General features: G+C 40.1%; 3 protein-coding genes across 4 annotated transcripts; 2 read left to right on the forward strand and 1 right to left on the reverse strand.

Annotated features, from left to right (window-relative positions):
- The first annotated feature begins 79 nt into the window (after positions 1 to 79).
- Positions 80 to 8,283, forward strand: dis3 (DIS3 exosome endoribonuclease and 3'-5' exoribonuclease). Of its 2 annotated transcripts, XM_044045938.1 has the most exons (22): positions 104 to 702; positions 1,206 to 1,363; positions 1,507 to 1,703; positions 1,846 to 1,919; positions 2,068 to 2,235; positions 2,337 to 2,501; positions 2,617 to 2,730; positions 2,869 to 3,006; positions 3,173 to 3,319; positions 3,398 to 3,514; positions 3,601 to 3,702; positions 4,527 to 4,591; positions 4,686 to 4,770; positions 4,886 to 5,013; positions 5,139 to 5,225; positions 5,379 to 5,535; positions 6,286 to 6,505; positions 6,933 to 7,014; positions 7,061 to 7,160; positions 7,262 to 7,420; positions 7,497 to 7,619; positions 8,016 to 8,283. In XM_044045938.1, the coding sequence occupies exons 1-22, from the start codon at positions 484 to 486 to the stop codon at positions 8,082 to 8,084; spliced, it is 2,874 nt and encodes a 957-aa protein (XP_043901873.1). In that variant the 5' UTR covers positions 104 to 483; the 3' UTR covers positions 8,085 to 8,283. The 2 variants fall into 2 exon arrangements, 1 of the variants encoding a protein (XP_043901873.1); XR_006361866.1 differs by lacking the exons at positions 7,497 to 7,619; positions 8,016 to 8,283 and having other exon boundaries at positions 80 to 702; positions 6,286 to 6,503; positions 6,931 to 7,046; positions 7,111 to 7,160; positions 7,262 to 7,365.
- A 678-nt stretch (positions 8,284 to 8,961) lies between these two features.
- Positions 8,962 to 13,762, reverse strand: bora (bora aurora kinase A activator). The gene is made up of 12 exons (XM_044045280.1): positions 13,653 to 13,762; positions 13,312 to 13,460; positions 13,039 to 13,145; positions 12,643 to 12,688; positions 12,473 to 12,536; positions 12,313 to 12,357; positions 12,156 to 12,212; positions 11,833 to 12,074; positions 11,472 to 11,634; positions 10,781 to 11,346; positions 10,556 to 10,696; positions 8,962 to 9,613 (listed from the first exon to the last, which is right to left on the reverse strand). The coding sequence occupies exons 2-12, from the start codon at positions 13,453 to 13,455 to the stop codon at positions 9,593 to 9,595; spliced, it is 1,596 nt and encodes a 531-aa protein (XP_043901215.1). The 5' UTR covers positions 13,456 to 13,460; positions 13,653 to 13,762; the 3' UTR covers positions 8,962 to 9,592.
- An 88-nt stretch (positions 13,763 to 13,850) lies between these two features.
- mzt1 (mitotic spindle organizing protein 1) lies at positions 13,851 to 16,825 on the forward strand. The gene is made up of 3 exons (XM_044046049.1): positions 13,851 to 14,130; positions 14,916 to 15,061; positions 15,758 to 16,825. Exons 1-3 carry the CDS (start codon positions 14,079 to 14,081, stop codon positions 15,779 to 15,781), a joined length of 222 nt encoding a protein of 73 aa, XP_043901984.1. The 5' UTR covers positions 13,851 to 14,078; the 3' UTR covers positions 15,782 to 16,825.
- The last annotated feature ends 1,611 nt before the right edge of the window (positions 16,826 to 18,436 follow it).

Here is an 18,436-nt window from a genome sequence, read left to right on the forward strand (position 1 = left end):
CCTCTGTAGAAAATGACGTGTAACACCACCAACGTCCACTCCACTGTCAATAGAAGGCAACGTCAAGTGCCTGCGTGTCTCCACCACAACCGCAAGGGCCGCTATACAATTACTTACTTCTTAAGTAAACCGGAACCACCAGCTCTTATTCCGCCTTCCTTTACTGTTGTTTTCATTGAACAAGAATTAGATGGCCGACCAAAATTAACCACGGTGTTTTAAATAGTTAAACAGAAACACTGAACCTTGAACTTCCAACCTAAAACGCGTGTAAGTTTGTAATAGTGTCTATATAGAGTATGTATATACACGAATGTAGACGAGCATGTGATAAAAACCACAACATCGCGAGTTGCTCTATCTCCGGGAAAGTTTTGTCGGCCCACTGAGTTAGTTTACACATGGGCAGCTAGGTGTCTTTAACTCGCTGCCTCAGTCCTAAACATCTTCTTTTCCCTGACTTTTAACAGAATTTTCGTCACAATGTTGAAGTCTAAAACGTTCGTCAAGAAGACCCGCTCGGGTGGAGTGATGAAAATAGTGCGTGAGCATTATTTGAGAGACGATATTTGGTGCGGGAGTGAAGCATGCACTGAGTGCAAGCAGGAGTCCACGGAGTTGCTAAAAGACGCGTGCATTGAGAGCAACCTGTGCTCTTTTCCTCATTATCTGGTCCCTGACACGAACGTGGTTCTACATCAGGTAAAAACAAAACATCAAAGTCATTGCACATCATTTTTTAAAACACACTCGTAACGCGAGTTTGTTCCTCTCATTCATTTCCTCATAACACACAAGATCCACGAACTGAGGATAACCAGACCTTATGATATGAGATTTATAATTAAATGTATAGTCTTGGTTTTAAAACTGTGGTATGTGTACTTGGAGGAAAATCAGAAATACTGCACTACTGTTTATACCAGCTCCACCGATAAAAAAAATAAATCTATTGTATAGCAATAGATATAAACAATTATTGGATAAAAATAACTATACTTTAGCTTATCATTTTGGTTAAAGACCGTCTACATACTGGTGTATTAACCATTACAATTATTTTAACAGTTAATTTAGGGCAAAATAAAGCTTACATTGGGTGGTGGTCTAATAAATTTGTTAAGCACTATATATAAAAGCTTAACTTTATTTTCATGTTATATATACTGTGGATTTTGTGTGTGACCATTTCCTGTACTCCGCAGATTGACGTGTTGGAGGATCCTGTGATTCGTAATGTGATTATCCTGCAGACTGTGCTGCAGGAAGTTCGCCACCGCAGTGCGCCAGTCTATAAACGCCTGAAGGACATCATACACGAGAAAGAGAAGCACTTCTACACCTTTACCAATGAGCACCACAGGTACAGGGACACCACTTACTTTTGTCCTGCAACAACTTGACTGCACAGTAGTAATATTTGAATTGTGTATGAAAATAATCAGTTGTGCAAAGGTACAACTCATATTCTACTCTACTTTACATTTGTAAATTGTGTTAATCCAGAGACACGTTTATTGAACGTGAACCAGGGGAGACTGCCAACGATCGTAATGACCGGGCAATCCGCGTTGCAGCCAAGTGGTACAGCCAACACTTGAAGAAGTTTGAGGCCGACACAGACGGTCTGTGTGTGGTTCTTCTTACCAATGACCAAGGGAACAAGCAGAAGGCAGAGGAGAGCGGTCTGCTGGTGTACAGATGTAATTAATTTCACAGCTTTGCATATGAAGAAAAATAGCAACAAAATAACACAACTCTCAAAGGGTTATCATTCATACTGTATTACACATACAGCATTACTTTGTCAAAAGCTTCTTCCTCTTTGTCTCACTTACCTTCTAGTTGAGGAGTACATCAAGAGTCTGATTGCAAACCCTGAGCTTGTGGATCGTCTGGCATTGTCCAATAATGACAAGGTAAAATGTCTGCAATTTTAAGCAATTGAACTGTAGAGAGTAAAGCTACTTCTAATTTTAGGTTTTTATCCATCTCTCCAGTTAATGACATTTTACCTTTAGACCCAAACTCTTTTCTCTTTCCATTTCTGTTCCTTTCCTCCCACAGAATGAAATCACCAGTAGTAAGGTGTTATTTCCAGAGCACCTGCCTCTGTCCAGGATTCAATCAGGAATTAAGAGCGGCTCCTTCCTGCAGGGAACCTTTAGAGCGAGCAGGGACAACTATCTTGAAGCAACAGTCTTTGTTCAGGGAGAGGGGGAAGACAGCACAGAGGTCTGTATCAGGGTTATGGTGAATATTTGATATGCTAATAGGTGGATTAACTCCAACTGAATTGGCAGTGAAGCAGTATTGTCCCCTCGGTTTGCTCTCAGGTTCTCATCCAGGGTCTTCAGAACCTCAACAGAGCAGTGCACCAAGATGTGGTTGCTGTGCAGCTTTTGCCACGGAATCAGTGGGTGGCGCCCTCCTCAGTCGTGCTGCAGGATGAAGGTGCAGCAAAAGATGATGCTGTTGAAGAAGGGGAGGAGGAGAAAGCTGTGAGTTTTGTTTTGAATGAAAAAAAGTGCTCTGCTTATATTCAAAGGATGGAGTGTATTGTTTTTTTGTGTGTGAGTGTGTCCATCCCTGATTATCTCCGTGTTCCTGTGACAGTTGAAGATTTCAGCAGCTGAAGCAGCCAGGAAACCTACAGGGAAAGTGGTGGGAGTCATCAAAAGGAACTGGAGGCCTTTTTGTGGAATGCTCAATATATCCCAAATTAAGGAAGTGAGTATAAACAATTCTATGATACTCTTTGTAATATACGTATAATTTATATTTCTTACATCAGTGATTGGTGGTAAATTGGTGGAGACAACTGTATAATCTGTCCAGCACTGACCTTGTCTTTTCTCCTATGTTCAGTCAACCCGCCATCTCTTCACCCCAGCAGACCGCCGAATCCCACGCATTCGCATTGAAACACGCCAGGCCTCAACACTGGCAGGTCAAAGGATCATGGTGGCCATTGACGGCTGGCCCAAATCCTCCAGATATCCAAACGTGAGTTTATCTTCACACCATCAAATCTGAGAGATGAACAGGAAATATAATTTCTTGTCTTTTCTTGCTTACATTAAGCTGTATTTATCCTGGATTACGTGTGATAAGAAGCACACAACACAAGCAAAGTCCATGGAGAGAAGTCCTTTTGTTCTTCTTTTTTTAGGGCCACTTTGTGCGAAGCCTGGGTGGTGCAGGGGAGAAGGACACGGAGCAGGAGGTGCTGCTACTAGAGCATGATGTCCCCCATCAGGCTTTCTCTCAGGCTGTGCTAAGTTTCCTCCCCAAGATGCCATGGGCCATTACTCCAGAGGTAACAGCACAGAGAGATATATTTTAGTCCCACTAAAGGCCAGTGTGTACAGTATATAAATGTGGATGTGTGGTACAGGACATGGCGAAAAGGGAAGACCTGAGGCATCTGACAGTGTGCAGCGTAGATCCTCCAGGATGTACAGATATAGACGACGCCCTGCACTGCAGAGAGCTGGAAAATGGAAACCTAGAGGTACACAGTCTTTAAAAAACACACTCCACTGAGTAAATGTTTACATTTTATGCAAGTCTCCAGGAATTGTTTTTTTTTTGTTACAGGTGGGGGTCCACATCGCTGATGTCACTCACTTCATCAGACCTGGCAACGCTCTGGACAAAGAAGCTGCCAACCGTGGCACCACTGTCTACTTGTGTGGCAAGGTACTGACTGAGGCACACTCACACAGCTGAATCTTAAAGTTTAGAACATCAGAATTTCAAACGTACTACCAAGGTTACATTTCCTGAGTAAAGTAGGGCTGTCCGCTTTAATCCTAATTAATTAAGGGCCGACATAATGTCATGCGGAGCCGCTCTACTCTGCGCATCATGGCTTATGTAGCAAAAAAATTGCAAACAATGAAGCTTTGGGGAAAAAGACTGAAAATGAATCCCTTAGTTGTGGAAGTGAAATAAATAAATGCTGCTGTATTTGCTGGGATGGTGAGAATTCACCCGGCTCCTCTTCTGTGTCACAGAATCACGCTGTGTGTAACATTTTGGACTGTTTGTATATGTTAATGCTACATCTAGATTCATTTATCTGCCCAAACATAATAAACAGCCTGTAAGAAACAGAGAAGGCAATGAAACTGGAACTCCTGCAAAGTGCAAATGCTGATACATTAACATTTCTGAAGTAGACACCGTATTATGTCGGACTTATGGCAATCTAAAAGACAAGTTTATAAAGTGACTTTCTTTGCATTCATTTGGTTCCCAATGAAGATACACAGGTAAGCATTGATTTACAACTTAAAACAGTTGTGATATGCAAAATAATAACATTTTAATCACAATCAACTGTTTAATTTCCACGATTAATCACAATTAGGCACAGCGACAAAAACAAATGGGGAAAAACATGTAGCAAAGCCTCCATCTGCATAAGCCTTTCAGCTATTTGACGCATGAAGCTTTCATGTTTAATCAATTTTTTTGGCTCCACAAGGCTAACACGCATCTTTTATTGTTGTGTCCAACAGAGGATAGACATGGTTCCTGAGTTGCTCAGCTCCAATCTTTGTTCTCTGCGCTCCAACGTGGAGAGGTGAGGACTGATTCCAGTTTTTCCTCTTTATGTATAACATCATGGTTCTGCAGTGAAATGTGAATGTTGATTCTGGTCTCTTGTTTGTCACAAGGCTCGCTTTCTCATGTATCTGGGAAATGAACCAGAAAGCTGAAATACTAAAGACGCGGTTCACAAAAAGTGTCATTAACTCTAAGGTACAATGCCAACATGCATGATGGAATCACATGCACCACATTTTGTCAGAACTTTTAGGCATGTTTTGTTTTCCAGGCATCTTAATTTCCTCTTTATTTTCCCGACTTGGTTCAGGCGTCTCTGACATACGCCGAGGCCCAGATGAGAATCGACGACGTCACTAAGAATGACGAGACTACCAAGAGCCTGCGGGGTCTGAACAAACTAGCCAAAATCCTGAAGAGGGGGAGGATAGAGAAAGGGTATGGACGAGCGGTTAAGATCAGTAGAAGTGGAAGAATAGTACAGTCTAATACGTAGAGAAGAATATTCTGTTGGCTTGTGTTTTCAAACTAACGTGTCTTCACTGACAACTTGTGTCTTTCAGTGCGCTGACACTGTCGTCCTTAGAGGTCCGCTTCCACATAGACAGCGAAACCCACGACCCCATTGACCTCCAGACCAAAGAACTCATGTACGTAACTTCAAAAAGGAGCATTCTGCAGAATCCTTTTTTGAAATCCCTTTTCTTTATAAAAAAAAACCCAACAACAAAAACACTATTTTTAGTGGTCCTCTGTATTTTGGACATGTGTATGGAAAAATAATCTCTTCTCTTGGCTGGTAGGGAGACAAACTCTATGGTGGAGGAGTTCATGTTGCTGGCCAACATTTCGGTTGCCCAGAAGATTTATGATGAATTTCCAGAGTGCGCTATGCTGAGAAAACATCCAGCGCCGCCTCCGTCCAATTATGACATTCTCCTCAAGGCTGCAAAGTCCAAAGTGAGTGAAGGCAGATGCTTCTGTGGGAAAAAAAACTGTGCTGGCTTTCAAGTGAAATGCTTTTTTTGTTTAGCAAAATTTCAGAACAGGATGTTTTCTAGTATGTTATTATCTTCAGATGTGCGCTGGGTTCCCACGGGTCGTTGAAAAGTTTGTGAATTTGAAAAAAAAAAACCTAAATAGACATGGGTCATTGAAAGTGCTTGAATTTTGTGCAAGAAATAAATTAAGTTGATATCTAGGTAAATGCCCTGCATTGCTTGATGTGCATAGACTAGATCTACGCAGAACAAACGTCGAGCCATAATTACTAGCGGAGTTGGGGACACTGGGAAAATGCAAATTCCAAGATCTCTGTCTCAATAAAGAAAATTACAAAGACTGACTTTGACCAAAATCCCAAGAACAAGCACTTGTCCAGATACAGTGTGTGCTGCAAATCCATAAAAGTGGACACCATGAGCGAAGCGGCTCTTACAAGTTGCCCTCCTATCTTAAGCTGTGTCAGCACTTTTGACTTTGAGGGAATTGGTCCTGGAAATTCCTTGGAAAGTCTTTGAATTTGATGTCCAACCAAGGTGCGGGAACCCTGTGTCCAACACAAGCTGGAAATAAAACACTTAAATAAACAATCTAGTCAATTTCAAGGAGATCCTTAAAAATGTGTGTTGGTGGTTAACAAGGTGAATAATAATGTGTAATAATTGATTTCAGGAGTCCTAACTTTTTTTTTTTTCCACGTCTCATCAGGATGTGGAGATCCACACGGACTCTGCCAAGGCACTGGCCGACTCCCTGGACGTGGCCAAAGTGGACGGATTCCCGTACTTTAACACGCTCCTGCGAATCTTGGCCACTCGCTGCATGATGCAGGCCGTCTATTTCTGTTCTGGCATGGACAGCGATTTCCACCACTACGGCCTCGCCTCACCCATTTATACACATTTCACCTCGCCTATCAGGAGGTATGGGAACAGACATTTGAATGGTCAGGGCTTGTAAACATCGACATACTGTATATATGTAGACGCTGCATTGACTACTGGAAAATGCGTCCTGAGAGTAGAATTAAGAGCAAGATGAATGCTTCTGTCTTGTGCAGCTTGGAATGTTATTATATACAGTAAAATAATGAGTCTATTACTTTCTGTCACAGAGTATATTTCTATAATATAAAAACGATTTATGAAAAATCAGTTATATGTCGATGTTGGTGTGTTTTATTCTGAAAAACCACAGTTTCCACATATACTTGTATTGGTTTTGATCAAATCAAAATGGTGGACATGCCAACTTATTGTTGTAAAAGACAAACAAAGTTTCTATGTGTTTTTAGAATTATTTTATCTTTAAAGCTTTAAACAGTCTTTAAAATGGTCCCTGTGTGACCAGATCAGCTGATATAATAGTGCACCGCCTGCTGGCAGTGGCCATAGGCGCAGACAGCACGTACCCAGATTTGATGGACAAACACAAGCAGTCGGCTCTCAGCAACAACCTCAACTACAGACATAAAATGTCTCAGTACGGACAAACACAAGCAGTCGGCTCTCAGCAACAACCTCAACTACAGACATAAAATGTCTCAGTACGCTCAGAGGGCGTCCGTGGCCTTCCACACACAGGTTAGCACAAACTGGATGAACGCCCCGCTTTAAATTTGACTGGAGAACCTCCTCTGATACTTGCGCTAGTGTGATTTTAATACAAATGGATCTCTTTGCAGTTGTTCTTCAAGAACCGAGGAATCCTTAACGAAGAGGGATTCGTTCTCTTTGTGAGGAAGAACGCGATCATTGTGCTCATCCCAAAGTTCGGCCTGGAAGGAACGGTCTTCTTTGACAGCAAAGACAAAACCGGCCCGAACCTTGTTTTTGACGAAGAGGTATGAACACCTTAATGAGTTTCATTTCATTCGTGACTGGCACCGTTTATTAAACCTGTCTCTTCTGTGTGTTCAGGGCCCTACGCTGAGCGTAGAACAACACGCCTTCCACATATTTGACAAGGTGAAGGTCACCATCAGCTTAGACGCCTCCAATATTCAGCACCAGAAGATCCGCATGGCGCTGATTGACCCTGTGGTAAGACGAACTAAACTGGACTTGTGATTACTTATTCCAGCGTTCCCATCCTTGTAAGGTTTTTAATAGACACGGGCCAATTGAAAGTGCTTCAATTTTGTGCAAGAAAGAAGTTAAGTTGATATTTAGGTAATCTTAAGCTGTGCCCACACTTAAACTTGAGAAAATTGGTCCTGGAAAGTCCTTGAATTTGAGATGTGGTAACCTTGTTATTTGTTTCTGGCACCAATGTGATTATAGCTACTTTTTAAATGTTTCATTCAAACTACAAAAACTTCCCTTCCACCATTTTGGAAGGTTTACGTGCCTAATAACTAAATGCATCTATATTGCTTTAAATTTAGTTTATTTCAATTATTTAAACTAAACTAAATAAAGTATTTGTTTTTATTTTAGATCCCTGGTGTGAGTGTTCCAGCCCCAGATGTTGAACCACTGGCTAAAAAACCAAAAATCGACAGCTGATCTTTCAGCACAATACTTCATACGAGTCTATACAAGAGGAAGGTCTAACCTCTGTGATGCATTGACAGAAATAACATTTTAAATGTATAAAACCACAATTATGTGGTATGTTTGATTTAATCCACGTGTTGATGTTTGGAACAGTTGAATGTCACATTGTAAATGCACTATATCATTAAAGTGCTTTTTTTTATTATAACCCTTTTGTGTGTAAAACTTGATTAACTTGTACATTCAAACACTGATCGAAGCAATGAGTTATTGTCTAAAGTTTTTCAAATTGTACATTATGGAAAAAAAACTTGTGTTCATAGGGGCTGCAGCATTTTATGGATTAGTATAATACTTTAACCATATTTTTATTAGCTTTATGATGGTGTTCACTTTAGTTTATTGGAAAGGTAAAGTGAAGCACACACTTTAAGGTAATATTAAGATTTTGACAAACTGAAATGTCTGTAGAACTTGAATACAGACCTTATAATTCAATTAGTGTAGTTTTTATTTGAAAAAGTAGTATTTAATTTGCTTAAATGGAAAATGTTTTCATGTTTCACAAACCAAATAATCAATTGAGAAAATAATTGAGATTAACCAATGAAAAAAAACATTAGTTGCAGCCTTAATTTTTGTACAATGTTATGGAAATTTGTCAAGAAATGTGAATCACAAAAAGATCACATGTCAGTAAGTGTACATGTAGTGACAAAGGTTACTGTTTTATTTTATACCTAAATATTATATTAAAGAAATAATACATTATTTCTGTTGTGAAAATAAACACTGGATTCATCAGCTCAAGTCAGACTTAGAGTTAATGTAATGCGACAATGATTGAAGCCATGCTTAATGTGTGAGGGGGAAAAAGTGGCAAACATTCGGCTCAGTCTGCTTTTAATTCGCAAGTGGCATCATTCAAAAATAAATATTCTAACAATCCATGTAAGATCCACAAGTAATCCTGAGTTTCAACAATTCGGACTCATTCGATAAAAGGAAAAAAAAAGAAGAAATAAATCTGTCATAAAAATTTCATAAAAACAAATACAGTACAATATTTTGTCACGCTGAAAATGACGGCGTTAGCTTTAAAAGAGCATTCAAAGAGGAGGGGGAGGAGGAGGAGGAGGAGAATGATGTGCAAATGTGATACAGAACTGATTATTTCCTTCCCCATTACCACACCGGTTAAATAGGTTTTGAGTCGTATAATGTAAATGGGACTAAAGATAAACTACTGCAGGTTAATCTTCTCCCTTTGAACCTGTGATAAAACAATGTGGTAAAACATGTGCCTTCAGTCAGGAAAACCAAATAAAAAAAACCTTAAAAAGAACTTAAAACCACTTGGAAACCTCATAACATTTGTTCATGATTAATGTGAACATTTCGACCACTTAGTGATTTGACATAAATTCAAGTGTAAACGTTGTATTTGATTGCAAAATTATAATAATCACAATGCTTAAACTAGAGGAGGTATACCCTTTCAATATCCAATTTTTGGTTTAGTGGTGGGGATAAAATACCTGGAAAAGAAAAAATATACATATTTAGTCATTTTAACTGGCATGTACATTGCTGTTGTTAAAGACATTAAAGCTATAGTAGGCAGGAATCCTATAATAGACAATGGATTGGTGAGTCTCAATTGAACGGTATGGTACTTGTGTTCATAATTCTTTTACACAATCACCAGTTAATTTTAAGTAATTTGACAAAAGTACAAGGGTCAACATTGAATTTAATAACAAAATGGCTGAAATACAGCCAATATCAGCAGAGTTCCATATATGGAGAGGTTAACTCAGGATCTGTTATATAAGAAATGTTTTTTTTTCATCCGTGCACGACTGATTAGAGAAGCTCAGGATGGAGATAGAGAAAGTATTTTAATAACCTGCAGATGAACGTTAACAAAACTACCTTTCCAGTGATCCTGTGTAATGCAGCTTTAAATACTAACATTTTCAGATGGAGGCTCTCTGACCTAAGCCCCTACCACCACATCAGAGGAGACAGTTCATGCAGATTTTGTTTGCCTTGATATTTGCCCTTTTTTTTTTTTAAATAATCAAGTTATGTTGCCAGGTCACTGAAAACTTTATTTTTTCATCCAAAGGTCTTTTGGTGTATTCAATACTGAATTTATACATAACATTTTATTGAAAATACTGCATATAATTACACTGCAGACATAAAATGTGAAATGTAAATGAAAGTGAAGCAGTTTTCATATTATTTATTATCATTAAATTGTTATATTTTAGCAGATTGAGGAAAACAGAATAGGCTAAATACATGTTTATATAGGCCAAAAAAAACTGCATCAAGTAACCGCTGCCATAAAAAAACTAATTTCAGTCAACCTCCAGTTATTATAGAATTATTGTTCAATGTTATTCCTGCCTACCACAGCTTTAAGTTGCATATGTACAATGCTATTAGTGTTTGTTAAGGGTTAAAAGTACCTTCATCTTAGTGTGCTTATTGAGTGGTAAGGCTTCCTCTGCCAGGTTTGAAGTGAAGGACTCTTTGCTGTGACAGTCTGTGCTGAAGCCATCGATAAGACTGGCGGTGCCTGCTGAGGTAGTGTTGTAGCCACTGTCCACCTGAACAAACCCAAGAAACAACTACCGTTAGGAATGTTTAATGAAACAGTGACAGAAACAGTACACATCACCGTTTACACGAACCTGCATGCTAGAGTCGTAGGGTATGCTGCTCCCCTCTGCCAGAAGAGATACGAACATGTGAGAGCTCTCCGTTACAGATGCATTGACCATACGAGAGCTGGTCAGCTGTCCCGAAAGTCCCCCAGCTTCCTCCTCATCCTCTTCCTCCAGCTTCCTTTCTATCCTGTTGTCCCCATCGTCCTCCATTTTCACAGGTTCAGCAGGATCGATGTCAATTCTCTCAGCATCAGTTGTATGAATGTCCTGGGCCAGAGGCGACAGTGGATCTAGCTCCATTGAGGGGATCGAAGGAGAGGAAAATGGGAGTTGGTCATCAGACTCCGGATGGTCTTGGAACTTAGGGTTGAGGATGGGGGAGATGAGGGGAGGGGAGGCCCAGCAGCGGACTCTGGCCCTGGGTTTGGTTCTGACATCGTGCTGGTGTTCATTGTGGCAATGGAGGTGGTGCGGAGAGCAGTTCCGAATGGGAGAGCAACCCTCGACATAGGGACTCTCATTGCAAGAAGTGACGTCAGCACCCAGAGGAACACCGTGTGGAGTCAAATTGTTTGGCTGCTTCCTCTCAGCTTTAGAAAGAACAGGTTTGAGTTGGAGAGAGAATTAGTGATCACCACCACAGTAACCTTAAAAAGGTTTGCAAACTCTAACATGTTACTTAAACACTGAGTGAAAGCGAAATCAAATATTCTACCTGAGCCTATGGGTGTGCGTGCTGTATAAGCAACAATAGGAGAAATTGTGGGGGAGACCAGGCCTGCGGGAGACGACCTGTCAGGGAACAAAGGACTGGGGATGCTGCCCAGGCTGCAGTCTCGGAAGCAGCCATGCTGGATGGGACTGGACGAGAACTGACCCTAGAGTTAAGACAATGCAAGTACAGGTTTGAGGACAAACACTTCAAGCTAAAATGTTACAAAAGTTTTTATTTTACAGACTGTACCATTTACCACTCCCAAATTGTACAAAGTTCATATATTGTGGTAAAACTCTAAGGACAGTAAAACGAACAGACTGGTGAAATAATTGCGCCTTCTAACTTCCACGACACTTACCGTGGAGGGAGTAGGAGCCGACACACCACCGGGTAAAGGGGAGGAAAAAATAGATGATATGGCTTGTTCTCCCTCTGCAGCTTTCTCTCCCCGGGCATGGCTTCTCTCTGGGCTCGGTGGACTGGAGCTGTCAGAGCCACTGTAACTGCCCTGACCGTCGAGGAAGAGTTTTCGTCTGAGGGAGGAGGAGCTGAGGCTCTCCTGCACTGCATCACACGCTTCCTCGTTGCGGTAATGTTCACCTGAGGAGAGAAAATAAACAGAACATGATGACAATACTCCCTTCATAGTGTGATTGGTGCTGGTAATTATTCGAGACTTACCAAGTACTTTCTCCAAATCAAAAGCCAGAGGTAATGAAAGAGTTGTCTGACAAGCAACTGTGGAAAAAACAGTGAGGTCAAAACAGGTTTGAAAACAATGAAGGAGAGAAGAAAAGAGGGAGCACTGTTTGCAGAAAGTAGTGCGATTCACACCAACCTGACGTTTTCTTCTGCTCTTCAGCAAACACTGCAGGCGTGAAACCTGTGTAAAACGGTATCAACACAAAACACTCAAATAACTACAGCATGGAACTTAAATGCTAGTAAAATAATGAAAATAAATGACTTAACAGGAGTACAACAATAATATACATTACCTTTAGCTTTACGGACATCTGGTGCTGCCCAGGGCGACGGCACGATGGCTCCTTTGGTGAAAAACTGCAAAGCAAGGCACATAAATCAAACAATTACAAAATAACTAGCATTAATGTTCTTATGGGTCCGTCATTAAACACTATGGTTAAAATTAATTAGAATCCCATACCTGCTCAATAGCATTCTGTCGCTTTTCCTCAATGTCAGAATCCGTCCTAGATGCAAAAACAAAATAACATTGTTTTTAACTTCCTTTTCCAAATGTATTGCCACAGAATGAGCTTCGTTTACTCTCGTATGTTTGTACAGTCTGCAATTACTAGTATATATTCCATATTCCTTTATTCTGTTGACATAAATATATATTCCCTGTTTGTTCAATTGGAAAAATGTATAAATTTTTATTCAGTTCTTCCTGATTCTTCCATTAGTTTACAGTCAAAAGGTTACATAGGAGGATCTCAAACTACAGATTGTGACTTTCAAAATACCAACAAAAATATGCAACTTGATCAGAAAACTTTGGTATACAGCTCGACCAAGATGATTGTGTTTCAGTACATGCCTCGTCTGGCTGAGGTAAAGAGACTGTCGCTGGATTTCCTCTGGATCAATGTGTGCTGGGAGAAGACTGGCCATTTCTTCAATAGACCAGTTAAACTTGGCAGGAGTCTACAGGCAGAAAAATAAGGAAGTGAATGAAAGATCACATACTCTTGTTAGCCGAGTAAAACTTGTGAACATTTAACAGAGTCATTCGCAGGAAGGTGTAGGCTACAGTAGATATGGTGAAGTATGTACAAACTTCTGAGGTGGTATGTGATGCTGTCAGACTTACAACTTTAGAAGACTTGAAGACAGACGGACTGGGCACCAGAGGTTCACGGAGGTGGTGGTAGTCATTAGGACTTTCAAATGGGTTTCTTATGGAAGGTCTGCCTGGAGTCTCTGGGGTAATCTGTAGCTCAAAATGGTCCCCCATCCTAGCTGAGAACACGAAGGGAAGAGTAAAACTCAACAATAAACGTAATAAAACATAGAAAATCTCAAACTACATATGTTTAGATTCACTACCTCCCCTGTTTCTATGGTAAGTAGCAACAGCGTTATGTAACACACACATTTAACGACAAATACATTATGCATACGTGTTCACTACGTTTCGTAGTTTGTACTTACTGACTGCTGTTGAAGTCAATGCTGTAGCGACGAGGTTAAAAATACAACATTGATTTAGGACTCAAACAACAAGTCAAGGAGACGGCGAGTCGCCCAAACGTTGATTTCAATTTCACCCCAAAGGCCCAGCGAGCCAATAGAAATGCCACCGGAAGTTCCTCACAACCAATCAGAACAGAAAATCCTAGCGTCGTCACTTCCTCTACCAGTTCCGCTATTGAGTTTAGCAGACCAGACAGAATAGCGGCCACTATTCTTTTCCTCATTTATAACATTTAGAAAGCGTATTGTATTGCATATGATCAATTTTCTGTCTTACTGAACTCAGTTTAATAATTTAATTGGCTTATATACAGTTAGACACCTAATTAAGTCGTTTTTGTTAGCCTCCCGCTAGTTAGCCTTGGCTAACTACTCATTGAAAACATGGCAAGTGCAGCAAATAGCAACCTAAATGCAGTCCGGGAGACAATGGACGGTAATAATGTATTCTTTTTATGGCATATATATGTGTAAAATAACGTAACATTCAGTTGCAAAATAAACAATTTTGCCTACGCTCACCGTTATGCTAATAAACTGGCGACAACGCACAGCAGTCCACATTTTAATCTGTGGTTTAAATATACAACTGTCTTTAAAATAATATTGTACTTGAAAATTATGTGATGAGATTAAATATCTTGGCATGAGACTGCGTCTTTTACTGCCAAATTGTATAGTGCTAGTTAAATGTGACTAGCACTATACTGGCGATAAATGCAATTTAACAATTTATCGCCAGTATAGTGATACGACACATGATACGACATTATCACGACATTTAAGTCACAATCTGATATCATCACGATATTGGAAAAGTATTTGTGAAATAATGTAGAATTGCGATATACTCGCGCAACACAGCTTCAGTGAGCACTTGGCACCATCTAGTGGACTGAAATATCATTTAATTTTGACATGATAATACACAAACACTTTCATGTTTATTTGCCACACAAAATATCGCAACATATATATATCACTATATCAATTCCCCCCACCCCTACTTTATGTGCAGCAAGACTGCTTTAGAAAACACTTTAATATGTAGTTTAGCTCTGTCAGGTTGATATCCAGAGTTTATTGTTTGTGTTCAAGTGAAAGTGGCTGACTTTTCTAATTGTTCACTATTCTAAATGTACAGTATATTGTGCTATGGACTTTCCATAGTGTCTTTAATGAAGTCTACATTAATAACATGTGATGTTTTTCACCCCAAAGTGCTGCTGGAGATCTCCAGGTTGCTGAATACTGGTTTGGACATGGAGTCTTTGTCTATATGTGTGAGACTGTGTGAACAAGGCATCAACCCTGAGGCCCTGTCTTCTGTCATCAAAGAGCTGCGTAAAGCCTCAGAGTCCCTCAAGGTACAGAGCAATACAGTATGTCACATTACAACCGTTGGGATTTTAATCTAATTTTGTTTGTTGTCCCAGAATGAAGCCCCCACTGTCTATCGTTTGGGGGAAAAACAGTATAATATGTGGTCGGTCAATTTAGATACAGTCAAATTAGATGCAGTTACACATGGACAGAAATAAGAAGATAAATAAATAATTAAAAGTATATACATGTGAAGTAGAGGAATCTACTACCAAGGCCACTCAATTTCCCACAATGTCAATCAAAATAATATATCTTACTCTGGGTCTGTATATGAATCATCAATGAGTTATGCTACTCACAAACAGAAAAACATGGCAAAAAACATCACCTAAGTGGAGATAATAAAAATACACACAAGCATTTGCAAATAACATGACCAAACTTTTCGCTATTTCAAGTGAATCGGTTAACTAGTACTCCTGAGTTTGGAAGATAAAATGTTTTTGTATACAAGGTTGTTATGAATAACTGTGTCCTGGAATTACTGGACAGTTTTTATAGCCACCTCCTATAGGTGACACAAATCTTCTAAGTGTGAGTCAATTGTGGAAGGAGCATTTTGATTTCTGTCAAAGAAAATTTCTACTAAAATGAGCAATATCCTGTTGTTTCATAGAGAGTTCAAAAAAAAAAGTGTGAGTCTTGCTACTACTACATGTATTGTTTTTTTCTTACAGGCTTCTGAAAACTCCACAAACTGAAAGTGAAAACCAAACACCTCAGTGTGGGACTTAAAATGATCCTGGGATCTGTACTAACCATGGCCTCCACAGCCACAGTCAGATTTGTGTTTGTGTTGGCGGTCTTCACCCGTCAGTGACAAGCATGTTTCTATTCTGCCTATTTGACTCAAGCCCGATTTTTTGTGTCGTGGTATTGACCCAGGTCTTCCTTTGAAATGGTCTTCTCCAAACATGAATGTGAACAGAGTATTTTTGTCTCAAATGTAGACCTGTTCAAAGTTTCCCCCAACAACATTTGTGCACTTTAAGTTCACAGACGTGTTAGTGTTGTTGTCCTGCCTTAATTTATTTTTTGAACTTGTGTGGAACTTTTCATAATGATGTTTTTTTTTTTACCCTTTTTTGTCTATAATTTCAGAGCTTTTGTATTGATTTTGAATTAGGTAATGCAGGATTTTAATCCTTCTGCCATTTTTGTTGTGCATTCAACCTTCAACCATCAACGATGGAACCAAAAAATCGAAATAAAAAAAGTTGCAGTCAACAGCCACTAGGTGGTGGTGTCATCCCTATTACAGTCTGGGGGACACTGCTGAAGGTCTTCATTGGTTGTTTGTGTCCAACTGTGCAAGTTTCTGTCTTGATTCATCAAAAGTAATTTAAATGCAATCATTTTGGCAGGTGCAAGGACTTTTAAATCACATTTTAAGTATAAATATATCTCCCTTTTTCTGTGTTGATCCCATTTTAGAAGATTTTCCCCTAGTGATACTCCTTCTGGTCCCTTGTCATTAGAAATATCCCAGGCATTTTACAAAGGAAACAATATTTCCTGTCATACTAGGTGAAAGGAGCACATGAAGAGGTGGGCAATTGCACAGTACAAAAACAGACCGTGCAGGAGTGATCACACCCACAGCTAACATACCTCACAAAAGAGACGACATAAACAGAGGTCATTCATTACAGCAGAAATTGCTCCAAAATCCTTTACTGCCGTTGTGTAAAAAACTGAGGTATATTGCAAACTTGACAAAATAAACCCATCTTTGTTCAAGCAGATATGAAGCCTCTAAATCATGTATCTCAACGAAGCATTGTTTTTGTTTTGCCACTGTCTGTAAAGTAACTCTATTCATCTTTGTAGACAAGGGAAAATGCTGAGCGCACAGAACATTCCTCCATAGGCCAATATAAGGTAGAAGCCACCTCTCATCCACACAGGCCTGTATGAGTGGTTTGTGTGTGTGTGTGCGTGTCCCCATGTATGTGAGTTAAGGTGTACAGGCAGCGCTGTAGATGTCTACAAATGAGTAGCCCCCAAGCTGTCGGAGAGTAACGCCTCACCCCTCACAGGCACACCACAGAGAAAGCCAGTGAGTGAGCAGGAGAGTGTGTGCGCGTAAGCATTTCTGTCTCCTCCTGCTTTGTCTCGCCATCTTGACTGACAGCCTGTGAGTCTAAATCTCTGTACCGCTGCTTTGATCTCTTAACACAGTATTTCTCTGTTCCTCAATACCAGCATCGTGTCAGCCAAGTAAGAGAGGCATACAGATACGGTGCAGTGGCTCTCCTTGATAGCGCATAAGCCCAAACAACCTCTGGCCTCCATGGGGGGTGAGCTGCGTGAGATGTTGATGTGGGAGACCCATATTGAGAATCCTTTTTCTTTTACAAAGGAAAAGAGTTATGCACGGCTTGATTGGCTACTGTGGGTGTGAGATTCGGGACGCACCGCTCTCTGTTTGATGTGTTTGAAGGGTTTCTCCTGATCCAAAGCGGCTACTTTGATCTCTGTAAAACAAAATATTCCCAAATCCCATAGTCCTGACTGAGAGATTAGCGTCCACATATGCATAAACATCTAAGAGGTGCTCAACTAGGGCACTGGTCAGGTCACATGACTCTAAACTGTAGAGGCAAGCAGGTCCTCGTCAGAACTTCTGAAGGTGTTTATGTTTGTACGTCTGATAATTATCCAGGCCAGCTGATAAATGAGGGCAGTCTCATTTAAAAAGTGAAAGATCTGATCTCTGTGTTGCAATTATGGTTCAGGTGTGTGTGGTGGATATAATAATTAGACTGGACTGATTAGAAGTTTTTTTTATGTAAAGGATCTGTTGATGTTTGTACAAAACTAATTTAACACCCATATTGTCTTATGAAAACAACTTCAATATGCTACTTAATACAAAAATATTGACAACACAGGAACAGGAGAAATTAACTAAAAGGGGGAAAAACAACCACCTGACCAACCCTGGACAAAATTAACAATCAGGGGAGTAGGGCCTTTAAGGAGCTGTGTGGAAATGGGGGAAACATATATAGACGGATGTTTGCCTCCCATATAAATATAAATCAGGTCAGCTGCACGCGGACTCCAATCAAGGTGTAAAAACATCTCAACGAACAATCAAAAGAAAGTACCTGACCCAAATTTCAAGTGTCAGGGAGCGGTCTGAATACGTTGTTACTGAATTACATTTTGCCATTTGCAAATAAGTTGTCGGGCCTCACCCAAAAGTGTCACACGAGAAAAATTGTTCTGTTAAAATAACGATGTTGTCTGATGTTGAAGCTTCGCTATATCTGTTGTGGAAGGTCACAGCCTAAGCTTCCAGATTCTCCTCATCTGCATGCGAGTCAGACGGTGCCAGGTACGGTGAGTAC

This window comes from Solea senegalensis, linkage group LG15, assembly GCF_019176455.1.
Source record: "Solea senegalensis isolate Sse05_10M linkage group LG15, IFAPA_SoseM_1, whole genome shotgun sequence".
Taxonomy (NCBI): Eukaryota; Metazoa; Chordata; class Actinopteri; order Pleuronectiformes; family Soleidae; genus Solea; species Solea senegalensis.

Bases quoted from the DNA above. Each gene is read 5' to 3' on its own strand.
- bora (XM_044045280.1), bottom strand. From the start codon at position 13,455: ATGGGGGACCATTTTGAGCTACAGATTACCCCAGAGACTCCAGGCAGA. The intron at 12,075-12,155 runs GTAAGTCTCGAA...TTCTCTCCTCAG, and splicing joins TGATTTGGAGAAAGTACTTG to GTGAACATTACCGCAACGAG. The intron at 11,347-11,471 runs GTAGAATATTTG...TTCTTTCTAAAG, and splicing joins ACGCACACCCATAGGCTCAG to CTGAGAGGAAGCAGCCAAAC.
- mzt1 (XM_044046049.1), top strand. From the start codon at position 14,079: ATGGCAAGTGCAGCAAATAGCAACCTAAATGCAGTCCGGGAGACAATG. The intron at 14,131-14,915 runs GTAATAATGTAT...TTCACCCCAAAG, and splicing joins AGTCCGGGAGACAATGGACG to TGCTGCTGGAGATCTCCAGG. The intron at 15,062-15,757 runs GTACAGAGCAAT...TTTTTCTTACAG, and splicing joins AAGCCTCAGAGTCCCTCAAG to GCTTCTGAAAACTCCACAAA.
- dis3 (XM_044045938.1), top strand. From the start codon at position 484: ATGTTGAAGTCTAAAACGTTCGTCAAGAAGACCCGCTCGGGTGGAGTG. The intron at 1,920-2,067 runs GTAAAATGTCTG...TTCCTCCCACAG, and splicing joins CATTGTCCAATAATGACAAG to AATGAAATCACCAGTAGTAA. The intron at 4,592-4,685 runs GTGAGGACTGAT...GTTTGTCACAAG, and splicing joins CTGCGCTCCAACGTGGAGAG to GCTCGCTTTCTCATGTATCT.